Below are 24,605 nucleotides of genomic sequence, written 5' to 3'. Positions count from 1 at the left end.
GCATTTCCCACCCAAAGTTTCGGCTGCCTCCATGTGTGTGACCTCCTCCTCCAGCAACCCACTGAACAAAGTCAATGGTGGGCGGGACCACGGTGCTCAGTTTTCAGCCCTTTGCGAATGTCACAGCCATGATCTTGAGCTCCCATTGGCTCCTGTCTGCAAATACGTCACAATCATGATTAGAATTGATGATCGGACGTTCTGATTTCATTGTCTAGCAAAGGGGACTGGTGAAGAAATCTGCTGAATTTGAACGTTCGTGTGATTTTGACATCAAAAATGGTAAGGGGGAAAGTGATTTTACTTTTCGCTCCGGGGTACCCCGAGCCGCTTTCGTTCGTATCCGCTGGAAGCCAGGGTCAGCGAGAATGACCATGCCAGGGTCGGGAAATCACAGATTTGAAGGAAAAGTTTAGCTGCAGCCATCCATTGGGAGAGAGCTATGCTAATGCTAACGCTAATGCTAAGATATGGCCGCTCGGGCCTGCAAGCTAGCGTAAGCTGTCTGCATGGCCATTGTGGCGACGCGGCGCTCACCCGGTTTGTTTACTGCGTGGCTCGCGCTGCTGAAGTTATGGCACGAGCTCGCCGTGTCGGAGCTGTGTTTTCTCGGAGCTCCGGGCTGCCGCCGCGGTGCCGCTAACCCGACGTGCCCACAATTTGTTCGCTAATTCTCTCCAATGTTTCCATATTGAGCGTAGCCATGCGCAGTAAGCCTGCCAAAATAAACCCGCTGGATGCTTATTGGTCGCACAGCATTCCCGTATGTGACATTTTCTGCGTTTATCAAAACCTCCAACGACCGTAGCAGCAGCTGTATCGATGGTTCAAAGTTAGTCCCAGCGCCCTGCCAGCCCGACTGTTCTCACTTTGACCGGGCTGCTCTCTCCTCTCTCCCTCGGTCCCTCTCAGCGTGCGGACATCAGGGAGATTTGCACCGAAACTTTAATGCATTTCAGATTCATCCATGAAACTGGACCCCGTTCATTATAACTTCTATCTGTGAGGCGCATTGAAAGATAAAAGCTAGCTGTGTCCCAAAAAAGCAAGTTAATTAACTCTGTTTCTTCATTGTTTATACACACATAGATTTGAAGGCGTGTAAAAACCTGAATGGTGTTCTGATGATTAACGCTTGGAGCTGCATTTATTATTATTATTTTTTACTTCGACACGCTTGCAGCACATTATCATGTTTAGTTTTTGCCAAAAAGTCAGACTATGTAAGCTGTCAGACTGTAATAAGCAAAGTGTTTTCATTGCTGAAGGTGCAGTGTGGTCTATTTTAGGATGTATTAAGACTTTTTAAGTTGAAACTAAAACATCTGAACCGCTGCCTACTGCAGTAATTTGAGTACTAAGATTAAAAAGTAATCAAATTCAAATTAAATAGGTTTCATTTGCATGACCTTGGGTAAATGCCAAAGAAGGTTGCAAAAGGTTTATAATTGAAGTATAACATATATCTGAATGCCAATGAATGAAATGAAATCTCAATCATATGCGACCCTTTCCTGTCAGTATGAAGTCCAATAATTGATCAAAAGTAGAAGATGGAAATCTAAGCATCCGCTTACTGTCTCATTAATCAGTAACTTATTTCTGATGGTCCATTTAAACTGCTGTTTCCTGTTGGCAGCATCACCAGCAGCTATTGTGCATTCAAGCAGTTTTGGTGGCAAATTAAACTAAAAGCACACACAGGACATAACTTTTAATTAGTGTGTGTGTAATTATAACTCCAGGGTTAATGCAAGGGAACAAATTTAAATGGTTTTCAGTTGATAAATAGAACAATGTCTTGCGAGGAACAACACATTGGCTTGATTGATAGTGTTATTGATGTAACACAGTGGCTTGTCACAGCTTTTATTATACTTTGACTGACAGCGTGGTGTATATTGTACAGCTTCACAGTGCTTGATGTAACTTTTTCAAAATGCTGTAATGAATTATATGACAGAGTGTTGACTGGCTGTCTGCAATACGATGAAGCTGATGGTTGCACGCCTCAGTCTTGATCCAGAGAGGATTGCTAGTCTTCTGTTATTTGTAGAAGAGAAGTGTGCTCATAATGACGTGGATTTAGCTTTTTATTTGCACTCTTAAGCATAGTGCTGTCTGCCTCGCTTTCTCCTCAGCCCCGTTACCCTGCAGCGTGCCAGGTACACTGAGACAGGATGAGCGCAATAAAAGCTGTGCTAATCTAGAAACATGGAGGCTTTGCTGTGATCTGCATGGCAGCCCCGTTCCCCTCCAGTAGCAGAATGGATGCGTGGCCACAAAGGCGTGGTCTGCAGACTGTGAGTATATCAAGAACTGTATTCCTAAATGAGCTGGAAAAAAAACTGACGAGTTCTGACAAATTTCAAACAAAGTGCAGGTACTGCTGCTGCACTCGCAAATATTATTATTATTATGTAATTGTTGATGCATTTGCGAAATCAGATATTGTGATTTTTGGAATGAAATTGAATATAAAACCCCTCTTACTTGCAGTGCATAAGCTGTGGAAAGGAATTTTCCACATGAAGTTATAGATTCCCATGAAAGGCTTTATCTCTTTTAAACTAATGATCTGCAATTATCTGTCAGAGAGCTCTGATTCGGAGTGAATTCTTATGTACTACAACATTTTGGACAGTTTCTTTATCTTTGTCGTCCTCTCTCAGATGAACCTGCGGTCAGTGTTTACGGCTGAACAGCAGAGGATCCTGGAGCGTTACTATGAGAATGGGATGACCAATCAGAGCAAGGCTTGCTTCCAACTAATACTGCAGTGTGCTCAGGAGGCCAAACTGGACTTCAGCGTCGTCCGGGTAAGATGTGCTTGTGTGCGTGTGTGTGTGTGTTAGTGTGTGTGTGTGTAAGAATGAGCAAGAGATGCCCCTGTAATGCAGGGGCAGTTAATTGAGACAGTGAGCCTAGTATCTTCCCTGTGAGTTCTTCACCTAATGCCGATTCTGAATTATTATCCTCACTTTGCTGAATTAGTCCCTCTAGTGTTTGCAGAATGTTTTCTCTCACTGATTGCTCTTTTCCCCACAGACATGGGTTGGCAACAAAAGGCGTAAGCTGGCCTCCAAGGTAGAACAGAACGGAGGTGTGGCTCATTCCTTGTCCACTCACGGGCTCGCTGGGGGACTGCTCTCCAATCACACATTAGCCGGAGGTGCTCTGTCCAATCATAGCTTGGCGGCGGGGGCACTGCTTCCCGCTGAAATGGCTGCAGCACGGAACATCCAGAATCGCGTGCACCTTCTCCCTCCATCCTCGTCCTTCCCTTCTTTCTCGTCGACGTCTTCCTCTCCTTCCTCCTCTTCTCCCCTCAGCAGCGGAAGCAACAGCAACAACAACAACAATGACGTCATACTGACCGGGATCTACTCTCTCAACTCCGTCCCCCGACCCCGACCAAGACCCGCAGCACCCCCGTCTCAGTCAGACTCTGATCTTTCTGCGCACACATCCTCGTCTCTGATCAACCAGGCCCTGCAGAGCAGGAGCACCTCCACCTCCTCACCCCTTCACTCCAAGCTGGCCTCGCTCTCTCAAAACCTCTCATCCCTCACATCAGCCTCAGGGCCTTTAGTCTACACTGCAGTCAGGAAAGGGACTTCATCCCTTGGGGAGGCAGGGGTAAGTGCAGGAGCAGGGGTAGTACCTCACAGCTGGACTAGGCAGTACGGTGCAGCGCAAACTCGCCCTTGGTCCTCGTCCTCACAGTCCCAGACTCAACCCAGACCTCACTCCAACCCCCAACCTCAACCACCTGCCCCTCAGAAGATTCGGGTCTCCCTCCCAGTACAAAACTCTGGTCCCCCCTCTGAGCAGACACCTCGTATCCAGCAGGTCTTTACCTTGTCAGAGAGAGGCGAGGGGGACCGACTTAGGCCGAGTCACGCGTCTACCCGGAAAGGCCAGGAGACTCATAGGCCAACACCCCATCTTCTGGACACCAGTCATAACTTCTCCATCGCCATGGAAACTGGAGATGAAGAAGATGAGTGGCAAAGGGAAGAGGAGTTGGCAAATATGGCCGCTCGGACACACATCCACAGGGAGCGGACGTCAGCCAGCCCCGCCGGAGCCGAAGTGTCTGTGGTGAGAGGAAGCCACACACCCCCCATGATGAGCTCCAGACCCGCACTGCTTCACAGCAACACAACTCTTCAGGGCAGCTACTCCCTCACAGCACAGACCTCACTTACAGGGCAATCCAGCTCACAGGTATGAGAGCTTCCAGTGTTGTTGCCAATTTCCTCCAAAGTGAATTGAAAGACCTAACGTGGCTGTGTCTGTCTTTGTGTGCAGACTTCAGTTGGAGTGTCTGCTGCCCCCTGGGTTATCAGCAACTCCAGAAAGAGAACAGTTAGTTTTTTTTCTTTTCTTTTTTGGCCACTTTAAAGGCAAAATTGTGACTATATCATGTAGATAGAAACATTCACCAGGTCTACTGTATGGTCATAAGGTGTAAAGCTGGAGGCTGCTTAGCATCCGTGTGAACGTTCTGTATCTAAACAGAGGTTTGTGTTTTCAGCTGCAGGATCGGACCCAGTTCAGTGACGGGGATCTCATCCAACTGAAGCGCTACTGGGACCGAGGCATGACCAGCCTGGGCTCAGTCTGCAGGGAAAAGATCACTGCTGCAGCGAACCAGCTCAATGTAGACACTGAAATAGTCAAGGTTGGTTACCTTGACTATTTCAGCACCACAGGGTCAACCACAGGGTTGACAGAAAAGAGGAAAAAAAACCCCCAGAAAAATCTAGACAAGCATGGACTCTCACCTGGCCTTGAATTTCCGCAGTGTCATTGAAACTAGAGATGTTTTGGAGGCTGAGGAAGTTTCGAGCCTTGGTCACATTATCTGGCCACTTGACATTTATGGAAAACAAGACAATTCGACTTTTCTGAACTTGTGAAAAAGAAAACAGGAAAGAGCAACTTTTCCAGGTCACTGAAGTTTTCTAACTTACTGAAAGTTGTGAAAAAGTCACACAGTTACATCAGGGCCATGGTAGGAATGCTGATGGACTAAATATAGTCTCTCAGTCCTGACACACATGACCCACCGCCATCTCACTTACTAGGATATTTATTGCAGGGAAGAAAACATTTTGCCTACGTAGAGAAACAATTTGCTGCTACAGGATTATCCTCAGATCATTGCAATGATGGAACAACTGCTTAAAGCTAACATATTGTAGTGATAAATGTAAACTCATTGATGATAGGCTATTTGGTAACTGTGGTTATTTTCAGTAATTAATTTTCCTGACTTCACCGTCACATTCATCATATTGGACACTTTATTTTGAAAGGGGATGGTGTTCTTGATGCCATTTTTAAAAATCTGGATCAAGTGAATAAAAAAAATTGTGGTTGCTGTTAATGGCACTCAGCTCGCTGGGAACCTCGACCAAAGTGATACCGAGAAAAAAAAAGCGAGTTTAGCCAAGCCGTACCATGCAGTGGAAAAGGGGCTTTAGTCGAGTATGTTGCCATCTTGTCTTTTGTGTTTTCCAATTGGCAGACATGGATCAGTAACAGACGGAGGAAGTACCGCCTGATGGGTATTGAAATCCCTGCACCTAAAGGTGGGCCTGCTGTATTCACAACCTCATCCCCAGGAAACGAATCTCCACTGGGCTTCAGCCCTGACGAGGAGCGGCTCAGAACGCCCGAGCTCGGAGACGACTTGAATGACGGGGGATCTGTCTGCCTGTCTGAAGGTTAGGCCGCCTGCTGATACCACGTACACGCCAACACCTACCTCTGCATAAACTGTGTCTCAGCATTCGTGCAATGTTCTGGCTTCTAGATGGCACCGTCGACTCTCAACACAGAGATGGAGAAGATGGAATAGATGTGCCCGCTGCTGCTCCACCAGCCAATAATGTGGTACTTCATTATTTCTCTGATATTACAGTACAGCCTCATTAAATTGAGCCACTTAAGACTGGACTCTGGGAGACACAGCGTTCATCCTCAGATGTGGTAAAATGGATCAGAGCTCGTTCAATCCACTTCAGCACACAAGTTCAGATTAGTTAGCGGCAACAAAACTACACCAGCTGCACTTCAGTAATCAGATAAGATCTTTCTCATCATGCCTGCTCCCTTCAGAAGTTTTACACCACGGTTGCGCTTCATCTGTAATGAGATGTTTAATTGGCCGTTTTCACAGTAGACATTTTGACATGACACAGTTTAGCTGCTTTAGTTTTGTGTTCCTGGTATTGTGCATGCTGGCTGGCTCACTGTCACTCTCTCATATCTGTCATATAGAACAAAGCTTTTCCCACCGTGACTAGTCAAAATGCCTGCTGTGAAAAAGGCCTATGTTGATTGATATTAATGTAGTTTTACTATTAACACACATTAACGATCTAGGACTGTACAATTAGTCATATCATAATAGAACTTCTGTTTTGTATACTGAAAAATTTCAGTAATACAGGGATTTATATTAGTGTTTAGGATGCCTGTTGCAGTGCATCAATCACAGGTATACAGACAACCTGTAACTGTAATATGTAGTCTTTGTAGCGATAAGTGCAGTTATTTTTTCCCTGATAGACTGATAAAGAAATGTGATCTTATATAGATAGATAGAAAGTGGTGCTACCACTGCACTCTACAAACACGAATAAGTTTAAGTATTTTTTTGTTTGCTTCTTGCAGAAAACAAGTCAAAGCTCATCTGCATATGTAGTGTTCTTCATCCAAAATTGCAATACAAAGTATTTTACATAATACAGTGAATTGCAGAAATACACCTGTTTTTTTTGTTTGTTTGTTTTTTTTTACAGAAGATCGAAGTAATTGATGAGGACGAGGAGGAAGATGACGATTATGATGGCGAATTTGTGACTTCAGACCTAGAGCAAGTGCAGAACTTGCTGGAATTCAAGGTGAAGACACACACAAGCCTGTGACAGATTGCACAAGCTGCACTTACAGGCCTGTCTACAGACTGAATTGTTCGTGTTTGTCTGTCCCTCTAGTTGAGAAGTGCCAAGAATGAAAATAAGTAGCATTGTAACTCTGGAGCTCTGAATGAACCTTTCGCCTCTTTGAATCCTTCTGTTTCAGCACGAGGAGGTGCAGTTCTTAGAGAATGAGCTAGAGAACCAAAAACAAAAATACCTGGAGCTTGCGAGCTTCACAAAGAGCCTGCTCAGCGCTCTGAGGAATAATGACCTGGAGAGACAGCAGGTACACTCGCAGTCATATTTACACACTGACAACATCCATTCAAATGTGAGCTCAAAGTGAAACACCACAGTTTGTAGAAACCTCTAACCTGAATTCTGCTGTTGTGTTCAGGAGCTCATTGCCAGTCTACCTCAGCCTTCAGACCAGGCCTGGGACATGACTGTGGAGAGAGGAGCCCAGCCTGCTGCGGCGTCAGCAGACGCATCCTCCGACCACGACGACTCCCCGGCGGCCGGCGCGAGCGGTGTGGAGCCTCGGCCGGCCCCAGCATATGAAGAAGCCCCGCTGGTCACCATAAACGAAGACGATACAACGACCGAAGTTACTGAGCCCTCTGCATCAGAGGAGCAGCTGCAGGAAGCAGCTCCAGAGCAAAAGTGACTTTGTAATGCTCATCAGCTCACATAGACTCTTACAGATGTTTCCACACTCCACACAGAAGCCGGTTTCACACGAGAAGGAACGATATGGTCTTGCATTTACACAAACACTCTGGTAAACTCATGCTCCACGCCCAGTGCCTGTGGGTTGATGCTTCACTATGACTGTTGGGCTGACAAATGCCTTTTTTACTGCATATCATTCGCCTTGCTCTGGACCAGTCCAGAGAGAACAATAAACGACCTCTAACTTACCTGTGTGGCCGTGTGTTTCAGTAAGAAAGTTACAATCGAGCAAACAGAGTCATATCGGTTTAGAGTAAAGGGGGAAAACACTATGCATATCTTAACGACCCTAACTGTCAAAAGAATCAAGTTCACAAGCAGAATTGTAGATTACAGCTGCAGGCACGAACATTGCGGTTAAATTTCTGTCATTAAATTGCTCAAAGTACAGGTTCCAATCATGAAATTCAGACTTGATTAATATGCAGTAACTCTGATCTTGAACATAAAGCTGACACACACTTCAGATCAACTTCAAGATTATGTCCATCATGCATTACCCTAATAAATTTTCCCACATAAACAGATGCACACATGCAGTGTGTAACCATGACCTCTCCACACAAAGACTTTGTGCATGTGGGTGGGAGAGAGCCAGAGCTGCAGAGAAAGTGGATGAGCTTTAAGCCTCTTATTTCCTCTTGGACCAGGGATGGACAGGCTTATGAAACAGTGGCTTTAAAACATTCAACTTACACACTTAAGATCCGAGACTTAGATTCGTGGCTCATAGCGAGAGATGCTTGATTTGCACCCTAATTGTATCCTGCGTCAACCATAAATGAATCTCCTTGACTGTTACGATGGCAGTGACTATTTCAGTCGCAAGCAAATGGCCCATCACCCGGATGCATGTTTGTCACACGCAGCGTGTCATGCAGCATCAACCCCCCCCCCTCACGCCACCACGTCCTCTCTCTCTCTCTCTCTCTCTCTCTCTCTCTATCTCGAGATCCGTTGCTTTGGTTTGGACGGGGGAAATCCTTAACTGAATTGCGTCATAAATACGTCAATAAACTCTCATTCACTGACGATCAGGTACCACGATAGCCGCCATATTCGCATCTATGGCTGGGTAGCGGTGCTCTCGGCGAGCGTATGGTCCAGTCATTAACATCAACTATTCCCCGCGCCGACCCCCCGATCCCATCCTGATAGCGGTCCGCAGCCACACAGCTTGCATCTGGTCATCAAAGCAGAATAGCCGGACTTCCACAGAGGGGAAGACATGCAACGTGGAGCGGGGGTCTAGGTAGACTACGATGCCTTAGGCTTAGAGAGGAATCCTGGCACAAGATGGAGGTAAACAGCGTTAGTAGTGAGGTGAGTTGGTAAACGCGTGGTTTGCATATTAATTTGCTTAACATTGTTTTTGGTTTGTGCTGTCCCGTTAAGTTAGCTTGTCCTGCGAGGCTGGGTAGAGCTTAAATTCGCGTCACGACCTGCAGCGCACCGTGATGCATGCTAACGCGCTAGCTAACGCTAACAGCTGGTTAGATGTTTATTTTTGTTGCACTGTCCGGGTTTATTAGTTTGATAGCCGCCCGTCCCGGCTTTCGCCACCGCCCATTGCTCCGCACAGAGGACGGGCTCTTTATCCAGTGACACACGACCCCCTCTTAGCTTTTGTTGTTATTTACACTTCTCAAGAGGAGTTTGCTTCATAGCTAGCTTAGCGTATATAGCATTAGCATTCGGTTAGCTTGCTAGCTGACAGCTTGCAGGCTTGAAACTTGGAAGCAAGTTTTTTATTTCAGCCTCCACCGTCTAGTTCATGGAAGAGCTGGTAAAGTGTTTTTACATGTTTATAGTAAGGCACAAACATGTTTCAGCAACGTTAAATTGACGCAAAGTTTAACACTAGCTGAGTTAAATTTGGTCAGACGTCTTCACAACTGAGGGCTGGCTTGTCAGCAGCGCAAGTGAATTAGTGATGCTGTTACGAGTCATAACTTTCGGTTTGTAAGATACGTAATAACTCATAATCTGATAAAACTAATGATCTAAACAGCTGACAGTAAGTTGTATGGAATGAATTAGTTAAATGAAGTTGTGATAAACAAATACGGCTTCATATTGTTTATACCAGGCTCCCAACAACAGCTAACTCTTGCTGGAATCTAAACCTTTGCTCTAATTATAGGCTAACTGGTCATCTTCAGACCTTTAGAAAACCAGAGACACCTGTTAAAAACTTCTCTAAATGCTTTTAACTGTGGAGAGGTTCATTTTGCTTTTGCATGGGCCCATGATGAGGTTTATTTTATTTGACTTTATTTTTTATGTGCTGCTGAGCCAACCTGACAGCCCAAACCTCTCCATCTCTGGGATTGTTTCCAGTCTTTCACACCTACAGTGCAAACTGTCTGACTGACTGCTGGGACTGTTTTAAAGCCAACAGAGAGCGATTGCTACATACGCCTTTGACCCAGTCCATTCTTTGATGAACCAAACTCTTCCTGTGAGTTATGGAGACTTCTGCCACAGACTTTTTTGTTGTCGAGGGACCTCATGTTTATGTAGGTGGCATGGAAATATCGAACAATTCATCAACTGTTGTGTCTAGCATCAAGTTTTGACCGATCTCTTGCCACACGTAAGCACATTAATCTGCTGTTCACCGAATGCTGCTCCTTTAAAAGCTGCCCAGATAAGCACAGAAGCACAGATGTAAACATTAAGCGGAGCCGCTTAAACTGGGCGAGCAGTGAAGCTGGTTGTTTAATCCACTTTGCATCACTTTTGACCTTGATGATGATATTTAATCAGATAATTTCATGCCAGCATCAGCGATCATAAGTCCATATTATTATTACGTATGGCTGTCAGACATCGTTTTCAGATGGCTGAAAAAGGCTCGACTGGTTGTGCGAGTGTAGGCTGCACTCTGTTACAAGCCTCGATGAGCCACAGCAAAGGTGGGAGTGAAAATGTATGTGTGAATTATGACACAAGCACTGCCCTGGCTTTGGCCAGCCTGGATGTTACACTTCAGAGATGCACCAGGGCTTACATTTTGACTTTTCTCTATGTGGTGTCCTACTTTGAAGTGCGTATCCTGACTGATTTGAATGTTCATGTTCTTACTGTTATTCTATAGAGCGCAGATATTGGAAAGTGTGTTTGCTGGCCTCTGTTCAGAGGATGTGAGTGAGTGTATGTTGGTGGCTCCACCCACTGAGTGGGCTTGCGTAGCGCTATGACTCATCCCCCCTCTTCAGAGGCTTGGTGGAATTCAACACACAAACACACTGGACTGAATACATCACGCAGGCTGAGCTTCAGCACAGAGCTGAAATATGTAGACCTGGTTAATGCTATAGGGGGTCAGATTATTGTTTGATTTATTGGCTGAGATATGTGACAGTCCTCCGCTGACAATAGCACAGTGTCCGGCTGTTTGAATAAAGAAAACAGAGGGCTCACAGGCTTCTGAATGTAATCCTGAGTAGAACAAAGCATGTCTCTCTGTGGTCAAAAAAAAAGCATCTTGCTACGACCATCAGCCAAAAGCCCTGAAAAAACTGGACCCTAGTTTGTCCCCAAGAGGCTGAATGCTGACTGTGGCCCTAACAAACGTCAGACTCTCAGAGCCAGTCAGACATGTTGTTTTTGCTCTGGCCAGGGATTAAGCTAGAATGCTAATAATGAGGGGCTTTATAGGGACAGGATGAGAGCTGGACAGCTGGAGGGGCTTAGAGTATGGACTCCATACTGTTTGACAACAAGTAGAGCTGCAGTTGGAAACGTGAAAGCGCACTGTCATTGGATGTGACTCATTGATTTCATCTGTTGAATCTTCCATCATACATGTGGGCGTGCAGCAGCTGCAGTCATAGTCCTGCTCAGCTGAAAACAAGGACGAACAAGCTTTGCGAAAGTGTTTACTGTTCCCGACTCCTCTGATGAAACTTGTTGGTTTGGCTGCAGGTCAATGGGCATCAGATCATGGATGAGCCCATGGAGGAGGGAGAGTCTTTCTCGCACTGTGTAAGTAATGATGGGCTTCAGGTCTTGGAGCATGTGTGTGTGCGCGTGAAGGTTGGCGTAACTGGCTGTCTCATGCTGATACTGTTTGTGTAGGATGAAGGGACATATAAGGAGATTCCTATCACTCACCATGTGAAAGAGGGCTGCGAAAAAGCTGATCCATCTCAGTTTGAACTACTCAAAGTCCTCGGCCAGGGCTCTTTTGGCAAGGTGAGGAAACGCAGCAGGCCAATCAAATGTTTCCATCAGTGCAGCGGTGGGTGTTTGTTTATAAATCTCTCCTGCTTTCTCAGGTTTTTCTTGTCAGGAAGATCTTGGGTCCAGATGCTGGTCAGTTATATGCAATGAAAGTTCTAAAAAAGGCATCTTTGAAAGGTAATGCAACTTTTTTTTTTTTCCCATCTACAGCCTCACAAAACACAACACATTGCAAATCATGCAAATACCCGGTATATTATGTCCTCTGTGCTGAATTTCTCTCTCTCACTGTTCCTGCCTGTTTTGTCTCTCCAGTCAGGGACAGAGTTCGCACTAAGATGGAAAGAGACATTTTAGTGGAAGTCAATCATCCCTTCATAGTGAAATTGCACTACGGTAAGAGAAACATTCTTATTTATATAATGAGGAAGCAGTTATATATAATCATACAGATTACATCCCAGTTCAGCTTCAGTTAGGGATAAGATGCTCATGTGCATGTTCATGTTCATCATAACATTGCTATCATCAATCATCAAATATTTTAAATGTTTTTAAACCGTTATTGAACATGAATTATCCCCAATTAGTTACATTTAATATTAGATCAGCTTTTAACACATGCATTTGCCACCACACACATGAAAATAGTGATTAACATCAAGGGATCATGCAAATATCTACTTTTATTCTGATATATCAATATCATCATTGTGAATGTTTAGCAAGCTGTTCTGAGTGAGTTACATGAGTCACCCTGTTACCCAAACATACAAGTGCCTCTGTTGAAATCAGAATATACTAACCAGATTGAAAAAAGTTTGGATGCTGTGTAAAAAGAAATAAAACAGAAGGTTATCATTTGCTAATCCTTTTTGACATAATGTCAATTGAAAACAGTACAAAGGCAATATATTTAATGTTTGTCCTCATCACCTTCACTGATTTTTGTAAATATCTGCTTATACTGAATTGAACAGGAGCAACAAAAAAAACACCTGTTTGGATCATTCCACAGGTAAACAGGTTGATTGGTAACAGGTGATAGCGTCATGATTGGGTACAAAAGGAGCACCCTGGAAAGCGAGGATGGAGCGCGGTTCAGCACTTTGTGAACACATGATTGTAAAAAGGATGATATTATATGGGCTCAGGAACACTGTAAAACCGTTGTTTGTTTGCAAATGATTAAACTCAGTTTTTATTTACATTGTACACAGCGTCCCAACTTCTTTGGAAGCCGGGTTGTAATTAGCTTGCAGTTAATTTACTTGTTTCCTTGTCTGCCAGCCTTTCAGACAGAAGGGAAACTGTATTTAATACTGGACTTTCTCAGGGGAGGGGATGTATTCACTCGCTTATCCAAAGAGGTAAGCTGACTTCCTGTTGCCTTACATCTCATACTAATTTGCACCTTTTTCTCTCTGTTCTATCTGTAAAGTACAGCATGTCCGTTTCATTCAAAAATGTAAAGGTCTCTTCTTTTTTTTTTTTACCCCTGGTGTTTTAAACATATTTGTGAAGATCTGAACTACAAATGCCACAATGTTCTCTTAAAAACCCTAAAGAATATTAAGTTGACAGCTACAAATGGAACAGGTGCAAATTCAGTATTAAAAAGTATTTTATTTATTTTGTAAGAGCATAACTACTGCCAAACCATTGGTCTTTGCTGTTTCATGTTTGCGTATTTCTTTTTTCAAATTATGACTTAAATTCCTCGTGGAAACACAAGTGCTTTTCTTGGAATCTTTATTCGCTTTTAAATCATCAGTTGTTGTCAGTTCGAGGCTCAGATCAGCTCTTTTCAAATGCTTTCAGGGAACTCAAACAATGTGTGATTGTTCTCCAGACAGACCTTGTGTTGAGAGCATGTCTCAGAACCAAAGCGATAGCTGCTGGCAATGTCAAATCAACAGCTTGCCGAATCGTGAAACCTATTTGAAATGTTGATATTGTGACAATAATAATATTCTGTTTTCTCTGTTTGTGGTTGCTGAAGCTTAATGTTGAAGTTGTGTTTTTTTTTTCTTTGCTGCTGAATTTCTCTCCTCTTCTGAGTTCAGAGAGTAAATTTGTCCAGTTCTTATCAGGTTATGTTTACAGAGGAAGATGTGAAATTCTACCTTGCAGAGCTGGCCCTGGCCCTCGACCATCTGCACAACCTGGGCATAGTTTACAGAGATCTCAAGCCAGAGAAGTATGAATCCTAGACCTTACCTTTGACCCTTCACACTCATCCTCCGACTCAGAAAGGACATGCACAGCTGCAAGCAGCTTTTGCTTGGTTCCTTTTTATAGATATTTGTTCTTATCAGTACAAAACCAATGATGACTTTAAGTTGCAGCAGCAGCTAGTGCTTGTTCAAGAGGCATTACTCATTATTTCAAAAAGTTGGTACATTTATCAGATATCTGATTTCAAATGATCTGTTATGATTGTTTTATGTAGGCATTGTAACCATAAGTAATTTCTGTCCAAGCAACTCCCTTTTACTTCCTCCTCCTCCATACTGACTATAATGAAACAGGGAGTGACTGAGATGAGTCTGTGACTGCATGTGTGTACTTCTCAAAGACCTAAAGGCAACATTATTGTCAAACAGAGGAAATCATGCTACAATATAATTGACATATTACCTGTGTAGCGTGTACGTAAAGCATAAAATGCTCAAAGGATTTTGTGTCGGATGTTGTGGAGAGACATTTAATCTTACAAGATAAATGATGACAATAATTTACAGAACAATTTTTGTCATCATCAGAAAGAAAATATATTCAAAAGTGTGATCTTTTCTGAGTGAAGTCCAAAATGATGCTGTTTAAATCCACAGTAGTGAAAGTGGAGCATCATGCAAGTCTCTCTATGATTAATGTGCTGTTGTGTTGTTCTGTATTTGGAACGCAGCTCTACATAGAACAGGAAATGACCTTCACCACATACGGCTGCTCGTTTCAGACCAGTCCATTTAAAAGCTCCAGAATTTAAAAACAGATTTGCAAATGTTTCTCTAGACTTGTAGGTGACTTTAAGCTTAAAACAAATGCATGAGATGACTTCAGTACTGCTGCTGTTGTTTTGGCACCTTGTCGTGAAGAATTGTTTGAAGCTCACCTCCATGGAAACACCGTTCTTGTCTTTCAGCATCTTACTTGATGAAGCTGGACACATAAAGTTAACAGGTATGTTTTTATATGTAATTAGTGGGAGAAATTTGAACAGTCAGTAGCCTGCAATAGACTGTTTCATATTAAGTGTGTATTTATTGAGAGTAGATGTCCTGGTTTGACTTTCCCCTGAAGCTGTTTTTACGTTTCTTTTACCAACACCTTATTTAGAAGTCTTGCATTGTATAATTCCTGGATGTGCCTGTTCAGTCAGCTGTGCATCTTGTTTTGCATTGCTGTTGTGCAGACTTTGGCCTGAGTAAAGAGTCAGTAGATGCTGATAAGAAGGCTTATTCCTTCTGTGGTACGGTGGAGTATATGGCCCCTGAGGTGGTCAACAGGAGAGGACACACACAGAGTGCGGACTGGTGGTCTCTGGGAGTACTTATGGTACGCACGCTCACACAAACCTGCACACACTGGCTCATCTTTTGTGCTTTGACGTTTATATGAACTGACTTGGGGGGGGAAATCCTGTTGATTACGTTCCCTTTCTGTCATTGTGTGTTTGCAGTTTGAGATGCTAACAGGGACATTACCGTTCCAAGGGAAGGACCGCAATGAGACCATGAACATGATTCTCAAGTGAGTCATTATGCATGATTAAGGCGCTCAAATCATGACAGAAGTGGGACAAGTTTTGATATGTAAGTAACGATCAGCCGTAGCTTTTCTTTTTCTATTCACCTGTGGCTCTCTGCTCTTTTCCGTCCTGCAGGGCGAAGCTGGGAATGCCCCAGTTCCTAAGTTTGGAAGCCCAGAGTTTGCTGAGAATGCTGTTTAAACGGAACCCTGCAAACAGACTCGGTAAGGTGCTTTTACGCTGTTTGTGTGTAGACCTGTTGGAATAAAAGAAAATGAGGTGTGTTGATCCTCGCATTGCGCCACTCGCTGAGCTTGAGCTTGTTAACATTTTGGCATCCACTTAAATCACATGCTGAAAACCACAGAGAGAGAAATGTGTGAATGTGTTGATCCTCTGAAAACAATAAAAACCGAACGTGCCAAGTTAACTGAACCCGAGTGATCTGTGTCTTTAGGGGCTGGGCCCGATGGAGTGGAGGAGATCAAACGCCATGCTTTCTTTTCCACCATCGACTGGAATGTGAGCACACACACACGCACATACACACACACACACACACATACATACATGCATACATCCCTCCCGTGGCTCACAGACCCACACACACACACCTAACTCTCCAGCTTCTGTTGAGGATTCACACCTAACAAACGGTTGGCTTGGTGACTACTGGCCATCAGTCTTGGCCACACCAGCTATGTTTGTATGTGTCTGGGCTGTGGGCCAGTTCTCACTGTGTGTGCACTAATAGCCCTGCGTGAGTGTTTAAGAGCCAGCAGGACACTATTGGCTGTACCACGCTGTAGAGGGATGGGAAGGGGGTTAATCTGGGAGGGGTCTTGGCTTCTCTTTCACATATGTTTACACACTCTTAAACAGCCCGTGGTAGGGTTTGATTTCTAACATGTTTTCTGCACGTGCCCACCTACATTTTCTTCAGAAATTATACAGGAGAGAGCTCCAGCCTCCATTCAAGCCCGCGGCAGGTAAACCAGATGACACGTTCTGTTTCGACCCCGAGTTCACCGCTAAAACGCCTAAAGGTAAATCTACACCTACACACACATGTTCTGTTCACGTGCTGTTGAGCCTAAAAAGCAACAGCCACTCCTGCAGCCATGGAAACTGCAACTGAACACTGACTACAAGAAATAACTCCAAAATTTTAGTGGGTGTTTGTATGTTCATATGTCTATTTTATTAATTATCTTTTGTATATTTAGACTCCCCAGGTATCCCTCCCAGTGCTAACGCCCACCAACTCTTCAAAGGCTTCAGTTTTGTTGCTCCAGCCCCTATGGATGAGAACAAGAGCTCCCCGCTGCTCAGCATACTCCCTATAGTTCAGGTGAACACACATTACCCCTGCTTTGCATGTGTCGTCTGTCACAATTTACACAGGTGAATTATTACCATATTATCTTCCAAACATTTTTTACTCTTTTGCATGAAGCTAGATCGGTGAACAAAAGGTTAAGAATGTTCCCTCGATCTTCAATAGTGAACTGTCCCCTGCTTTACTGTGGAGTTTTTACAGTTTTCATCTTGCAAAAGCTGGTTCAAACACTGCTGAGAGGGAGTTAATGCATCTGTGACTGTTACTGAACAATTCTCACAGCATTTTAGTTGACAAAACTCTGAATGCTTTTCTAGTAGTGCTCACACGCTTACCTTTCTCGACTCCACTGGCTGCCTGTGTTCAATTTGAAAATATTCACAGAATTCTTTGCAAGCTTAACAATCAATTTCTCTACATTGAAGTGAAATTAGGATCAAGATTCATTGACATGATTGAAGAAACTGCTAAATTTCACAGAGTTGCAAAACAGCCACAGTTATAACACACTGCAGATGTATGACACACACACACAAACACATTGTCCTCCCCACACTCAGCATGGCTCCGTTTGTGCCCACAACTGTTAATTTGACAGCATTTTGCCACCATAAAGTGATGTGTGAATGGCTCGTAAATGGTGGTAAATCTGCTCCGACAGTTTGACTGCTGAATATGTAATAACTTCATCCACTAATGTTGCACCCTGGCATGCTGTGAACAAAAGTGTTAAAAGGGATGCTGTGGGGAACACCAGGACGGTCCGAACTGCTACACACTTTTGTTGTCTTGTATAGATCAACAGTGGACTGTAGTGACATTGTGATGGTTTGTGTGACCACGTTAAATGTGTCGGCGTAGCTCGTTTTACTTTATTCATTGAACGTTAAAGGATGTAACAGTTGACATCTTGTTCTTTCCAGATGCACGGGGGCTCAGCCAAGTTCTCTGACCTGTACGAGCTGCAGGAGGACATAGGGGTCGGCTCCTACTCCATTTGTAAACGCTGTGTACACCGAGTCTCTGCCATGGACTATGCTGTGAAGGTAGCATTCACTATGCACCAGTGCTAATTTTAGTTACTCCTGAGAGTTAGCCAGTACAATCACAGTTTTGTTGGCCACAGAACAACACCACATGAACAGGTGGGGGTTAAGCTCTTTGCTCAAGGGCATGTCAGCAGTAGCTAATGAAGGATGGGCATGTACTTTTCACTGACATCCCAGATTTATCCTCCTCCCCCAGAATTAAACTGGTGACCTTTCAGTCAGAATCCCGCTTCTCTAACCTTCAGGCCACCCATGCACCACATTTAAAGTGAAAAAATGATTATGTGTCATGCTCAGAATTAATAGTTGCTTTGAAACTGTGTGAAAGCCAAAGTTGTCAGCACCTCGTCTTTGTGCATTTTTAAGACAACCTGAAGGCTTTATTTGATCAGCATTGAGACAGCTGTTTTGGAATTCCTGGGAAACTAACTTACATGATTGTAATGTGAATGCTCAGTGCAATAGTTTGGTGTCTCTAGAATGTGGGTTCTTAAAAGTTTCTGAACCAAAGTGTATGAATTTACTGAAAATTGAGTAAGCGTGTGGATTGTGGTTAGTGTTAGTGTGCCATCAGACCAGCAGAGGGCAGCACAGCCTCAGCAGCTGAAACAATTGTGCAGCAACTTCTGTTTCCAATATCTCAGCTAGTTTGGATTGTTAAATACTCAGTTAGTTACTCAGTAGAGAGACTTTTTAGACATTGTTTAATTGCCCATGTTTGTGTTACCATGTGTCTCAGATTATAGACAAAATTAAGAGGGACCCCTCTGAAGAGATCGAAATCCTGATGCGATACGGGCAGCATCCCAACATCATCACCCTGAAAGACGTCAGTAACATTTGTGTGTGAGCGTTCCATGACAGTGAAGTTTTTGGAGCTGTAAGTCACCGTACTGACAGGTTGTCTCTCTGTGCCTGTGCCTGGGTGTGCATGTGTCAGGTGTATGATGAGGGCAGGTATGTATACCTGGTAACAGAGCTGATGAAGGGAGGAGAGCTGCTGGACAAGATCCTCAGGCAGAAGTTTTTCTCTGAGAGAGAGGCCAGTGCTGTGCTGTACACCATCACCAAGACTGTTGACTACCTCCACTGCCAAGGGGTGAGGAAACTGTGCACACACGAGCACAAGTGAAAAGTAGACCTCTTCTTTTCTAATGTTTTCTCCTCTGTCCCCAGGTGGTCCACAGGGACCTGAAGCCCAGTAACATCCTGTACATGGACGACTCGGGAAATCCTGACTCCATCAGGATATGTGACTTTGGATTTGCTAAGCAGCTTCGGGGTGGCAATGGCCTGCTCCTCACCCCCTGTTACACCGCCAACTTTGTGGCACCAGAGGTGAGAGAGGAGGAACGATGGAAGTTAGCTAGTAGAGATTTTTAATTCCCATTGTCAGTATGAGACTCTAATGGTTTGGCTTTGTCTGTGTGGGTCCAGGTACTAATGCGGCAAGGTTATGATGCAGCCTGTGATATATGGAGTCTTGGAGTTCTACTGTATACCATGTTGGCAGGGTAAGACTGCACTCAGCTGCAACTGTTGAAGAATTTGGCTTCGATGTGGGTGGGAGTGATTAATAGTGAAGTGTCCAAATTTCTGAACCAGTCTTAATGCTTTGCAAAGATGGAGCTCAAAATAGAGCAGTACTTCAATACTCTTGTCACTTCCACTGCTTTTGCTGATGGTGCTGTTATGGACATTAAGTGTGCACAGGCTGAAGTTTGGAGCAATGGATTAAACTTGTGCTGCTGCAAAATCTGTGCAGAATTTCACATAGTTGTGTTCATGATGTGTTTGATGACCACAAAGCGGCAGCCAAGTTTGCTTCATGAGAGTATTATACAATAGACTAAAATCAATGAGATGGAATACAGCTTGCAATATGTTTATGCGTTTTCGTAATCTCTGCCTCTTACACCCCCGTCAGGTACACGCCGTTTGCTAATGGGCCAAACGACACACCAGAGGAGATTCTACTCCGGATAGGATCTGGCAAGTTCTCTTTGACAGGAGGCAACTGGGATACTGTATCTGACACCTCAAAGGTACGCTCGCTGACACTTTGTCGCTTCGCACTGGTGATGTGACTTTAAAGCATATTTAAAGCAAGTTTAATGTAAAGCACTTTGCACACTCGTTTTTGAAAAGTGCCACATAAACTGGATACACTTCTTTTTAATTTAGCTGCAACATTAATTTAGCTCCTATGTGGATTTCTCTGTTTCATTTTGTGAGTTGGCAGACAAAGTGATGACTGAACAACAAAGACAGACACTTCTTCTTATGTGTGTTTATGGTTGAGACTGTGAGTTTATCTATCAATGGGAGTCAGCCAGGCCTGTCTATGACAACACAATAAACAAACCTACACAGGGTATAAATTCATAGGAAGGAAACACACTAGAACTCAGTTCTTTCCCCTTATACCTTTAAGACTGGATGTTGTGTTATGTTCCAGGACCTGCTGTCCCATATGCTCCATGTAGACCCTCACCAGCGATACACAGCAGAGCAGGTTCTAAAGCATTCCTGGATCACCTGCAGAGATACGCTACCACACTTCCAGCTCACACGCCATGATGCACCACACCTCGTCAAGGTGAGTGTACGTCCTCCTAATGGACAGACATGTAAAGACACAGGAACTAAAACATGACTTTCTCGGCACAGGTAATCGTGATTGGTGTGACACGGTGATCAAATGTTTTGAAATCATTTTCTGTCATGTAGTAGAATTTAAAAACTAGCTGTAGGTTACCATGAGCTGCACTGTCTTACATGTGTAGGCCTTATGGGCCATGACACTTCAGTGTTTCTAAACATGGAACCACATCATCTTCAAACCAGAAGAGGGTCTGAACTCTTCTACATGATGTCATACCCGTGCACTGCCTGTGCCTCTTGACATTTAAAAGTGAGCGTGAGCCGTGGTGATTCATACACTTCTAATCTCATCTATTACTAATACCAGATCCAACACAGCAGATGTGTCCATCCTTCTATCTTGTCACATATGCAGGTCAGGTGCTTCTTTCAAGTGGAACTCGTCAGGTCGTATTTTTGATACGGGAAATCGAGTATGCAGTACGTTCAGCGCTCAAGCGGTTTAAATCATTAGAACACTGTTGCTAGGCGACAAAAATAACAAAAATGGATGTTGCTTTGTTCACTTTTCAGAAGTGGTGAATCTTTTTTTGCATTCCAATATCAAGGTTAGGCCAGATAGGATGAAAGAGTAGAAAACAAAAGTGACAAAGAAAATTAAGGCAAAACATCACGTGGAATGGATCAGACAGTCTCCTCTTCTAAAGGCTCGAGGACCACGTCAGCATGACTCTACCTGAAGGCACAAAAGGGCACATTAAAAACAGCACAACAGAGCAGACTTCCTCATCTCCCTGTGCAGGATCAGTTGTTCTTCCACCTCCCTACGGAGGGAGGTTATCTGGGTAGCACCCTTACCCCCTTGACACAACCTGTTCAAGGCAGCAATGTCACGACATTATTTAACCTCGCCTGTAAACATACAAACATAGCATGGGGGGGCATTGTTGTTCTGCCGTTAAGATGGCGGCAGAGGTGGGAACAGAGCTGGATCACCGCCTCTGGGATATGGGGAAGCCGGTGTGCCAGGACAGGGGTGTGACGTTTTGATGACGTGTAACATGTGCGACCCTCCACTGGGGGATTTAAAAAGCAGCTAGTAGCAGTTAGCAGCTAACCCAAAAATGAAGATGAAGAACAAGTTAGAAGCTAACCTATGCATGCTATCTAAAATCACACGCTGGGGCCGTAAAGTGCCGATGGTGTTTGGTTCAGGGCAAAAACAGCAAAGCTAGCATGCTGATGGGTCCTCTCTGTGGCTGTATTGTGGGATCTCTGTTTTAAAAGGGCTTCAGAGGGTGCCGGCTGTATATAAAAGCACAATCTGAAATTGCTGAACTCCTCACCCAATCATGCAGAGGGAGGCCAGCCGCCCTGCAGGAATCTGTGATCTGGTTCTTTCAGATACGACCCAAAGCCTATGATCATAGGTGAGGGTATGAACAAAGATCAACTGTAAATTGAGAGCTTCGCTTTGTTGCTCAGTGTGTGTGGTGATGTTGTGTATATGTAGTAGATATTTATTCAAGTAATACAGCAGACAGAGAAGACCCCTGTGTTACTTCTGGCTTTGGTTGGAAAATGTTCTAGTAACCAGTCATAGAAATACAGTATGTTATCAGTTTTGCTTGTTGTGCTACAACTCACACGTACGTTGAATTTCAAGGCAAACGTTCAACAAGAGTTTTCAGTGAATGCTATTATTTCTGAGGCGCGGTGACTGAACGCAATAAACAAGGTTGCCGTCATGTCTGTGGAGAAGTTTTAATGCATGTGCACATTATCTAAGGATAGATTCACCAGGTCGGCAGAAGTACTCTGTTCTGACAAGGCTTTATGGATGGTTGTCGCATTAAATGTAACTTTTCTATTAGCACAGCGGCGACCATGCATCATCATTTTCCCACTGCTCAGTCTGAATTGTGGTGTTGCTGACTGTAGACTCGTCATCCTGTTCTTAGTCATGAATCCCACTGCTGTCAGTGCTCTATTCTTGCTCTTCTCCTCTCTTGCACATGTGATTTAAAGCCTGACAAATAGTTTGCACTGAAATGCCCTGCTGGACGCCACTGCCATCCTCTCATACAATCTACAGCTACATACAGCATTCACTCTGCAGTATTTTTTAGGAACGTTCGCCTTTATTAAATAATGAAAGTAGAGAGTTGACAGGAAATGAGGGATAACTGAGGAAGTTGTGATTACACAAGCATGTATCATTGTAACTGAACCTCTTGACCTTGTCTGCCTGCACCACAGCCCTCGGTATTTGCTTTTAATTTGATGATGTAATGTTTTTTTTCTACTTTTTAAGATGTAGCTGCACTTGTTAAAAGGGTTTAAGAGCTGCTCCCATTCTGTAAATGTTCAGATGATGTGTGACATGCTTCTGATTCATCTTTGGATAAGTGGGTGGCACTAGATCAACAAACAAATGTTGTGTAATACGATGTTGAATAAGATGTTATCATAACTCACCCAAAATATGAAAAACCTGTCAAGTTGACTGGAGTGATGTGCTGAAGCCCGAGATATTTGTCCAAATTAGCATCAGTTATCGTGCTGAAATGAGCACAAATTCAGGACTCGTAGCACAAAACTGACTGATCTGTACACACTTTTGAGGAACGAATGCACACCTCTGTGCTGGGCTTGGTTGCCAAACAGGCTGCAACACACCAACAAAGCGTTAATAGAACTACTTCAAAGTTCAAATCTTGTATCGATTCAAAAGTTAAAGCCAAGTGTGCATGTTGTTGTCTTCCAGGGAGCCATGGCTGCCACCTATTCAGCACTGAGCCAGAAGACAAGTCAGCCGGTGTTGGAGCCCGTGGCAGCGTCCAGTCTCGCCCAGAGACGCAGCATGAAGAAACTCACCTCAACAGACATGTAGACACACAACGCTCGCCCTCCAGTTTTGACCTCACTCTCAGTCGGACTCTCGTACGCAAAAGATGCGCTCACATGCACAGACCGAAGTGCTGGCCAGTCAGACCTACTGTCTCCCTTTTTAATCTATTTATTTGACAGACCCAACATATGCACGCATACACATACACGCACACTCACACTGGATGAGGTTGCATTGTGAAGAAGTCAGCTGAAGAGGAAGAGGGGAAACTCACATATCTGTTACTGCTGGGGAGACAGACTTGTATTTATTTCCACAGCTTTCATATGCACTCGCCCTCCTCGCCTTTCATTCTTTCTTCCTCGTGTGGGGAAGAAACGCACCAGCTGATGTTCTCCTTCACTGTGATTGGCTGATTCAGAGCTGCTTCGGTAAACTGTGCCCCCCCTCCCACCCCCACCCCACACTGCTCTTCATCTACACTCTGCCATCCTCCTCAGTTCTTTCTCCTGCCCTTGTTTACTTTTGCTCTCTTAACTTCTTTTCTTCAACGTGAATAATGGTTTATGTGTGAGAGTGCTGGCAGGGTGACACTGACATCGAGGGACAGGACTGTTTCCTCTCTTTAAAATAAAAGATATGATTCTGCTTGTGGCGGATTAGAAAGACCCTCATGATCGAGGTCATCTGCCAGCACTTTTGGTAACATAAAAGCATGTATGGACACAACCTGTGTTTCTTTTCCCTTAAAATTCACAGTCTGACTCATGTTACTTTGTGATGCTAACAATGTATCAAAAGAGGTAAAATAAGCTGCAAATGGACAAAAGATAACGTCTAGAGTTCGAAGGTGAAACAATGTGGTAACGATAACAGAAATTCTAGTTTGCAAAAAATCTATAGATATCTATAATGAAGATGATGAAGAGCATGTGGGGGAGCTGTAGGGATTTCTCTGGGGGGGACGGGACGCACCCCATCGAACCAGAGAGGCTGAATTAAACAAAACAAGAAAAAAAAAGATTTCCATGGATATCTCTTCAAAAAGACATTGTGGAAATTGTATGATATTGTATTTATTTCATTTGATTTTTAAGATTCTATTTTTCTTTCAAGTTCTGTATATATTGACATTAAAGATCATTATTGACATGCA

General features: G+C 43.9%; 2 protein-coding genes across 2 annotated transcripts; both read left to right on the top strand.

Annotated features, from left to right (window-relative positions):
• The first annotated feature begins 178 nt into the window (after positions 1–178).
• Positions 179–7,836, top strand: hdx (highly divergent homeobox). The gene is made up of 11 exons (XM_041944156.1): positions 179–282; positions 2,142–2,303; positions 2,673–2,819; positions 3,049–4,230; positions 4,315–4,371; positions 4,541–4,687; positions 5,537–5,735; positions 5,825–5,904; positions 6,816–6,917; positions 7,099–7,221; positions 7,333–7,836. Exons 2-11 carry the CDS (start codon positions 2,238–2,240, stop codon positions 7,600–7,602), a joined length of 2,373 nt encoding a protein of 790 aa, XP_041800090.1. The 5' UTR covers positions 179–282; positions 2,142–2,237; the 3' UTR covers positions 7,603–7,836.
• An 874-nt stretch (positions 7,837–8,710) lies between these two features.
• rps6kal (ribosomal protein S6 kinase a, like) lies at positions 8,711–24,605 on the top strand. Its single transcript, XM_041943837.1, has 22 exons — positions 8,711–8,990; positions 11,598–11,657; positions 11,751–11,867; positions 11,951–12,032; positions 12,171–12,251; positions 13,146–13,225; positions 13,949–14,055; positions 15,001–15,038; positions 15,271–15,413; positions 15,538–15,608; positions 15,742–15,830; positions 16,064–16,128; positions 16,550–16,652; positions 16,833–16,957; positions 17,869–17,991; positions 18,734–18,823; positions 18,935–19,093; positions 19,171–19,332; positions 19,432–19,508; positions 19,922–20,039; positions 20,453–20,593; positions 23,366–24,605. The coding sequence occupies exons 1-22, from the start codon at positions 8,964–8,966 to the stop codon at positions 23,489–23,491; spliced, it is 2,184 nt and encodes a 727-aa protein (XP_041799771.1). The 5' UTR covers positions 8,711–8,963; the 3' UTR covers positions 23,492–24,605.

Source organism: Chelmon rostratus, chromosome 9 (assembly GCF_017976325.1).
Source record: "Chelmon rostratus isolate fCheRos1 chromosome 9, fCheRos1.pri, whole genome shotgun sequence".
In the NCBI taxonomy this organism is placed as follows: Eukaryota; Metazoa; Chordata; class Actinopteri; order Chaetodontiformes; family Chaetodontidae; genus Chelmon; species Chelmon rostratus.
Note: the sequence above shows the minus strand (reverse complement) of the source record. Positions and strands in the feature narration are given on the sequence as shown.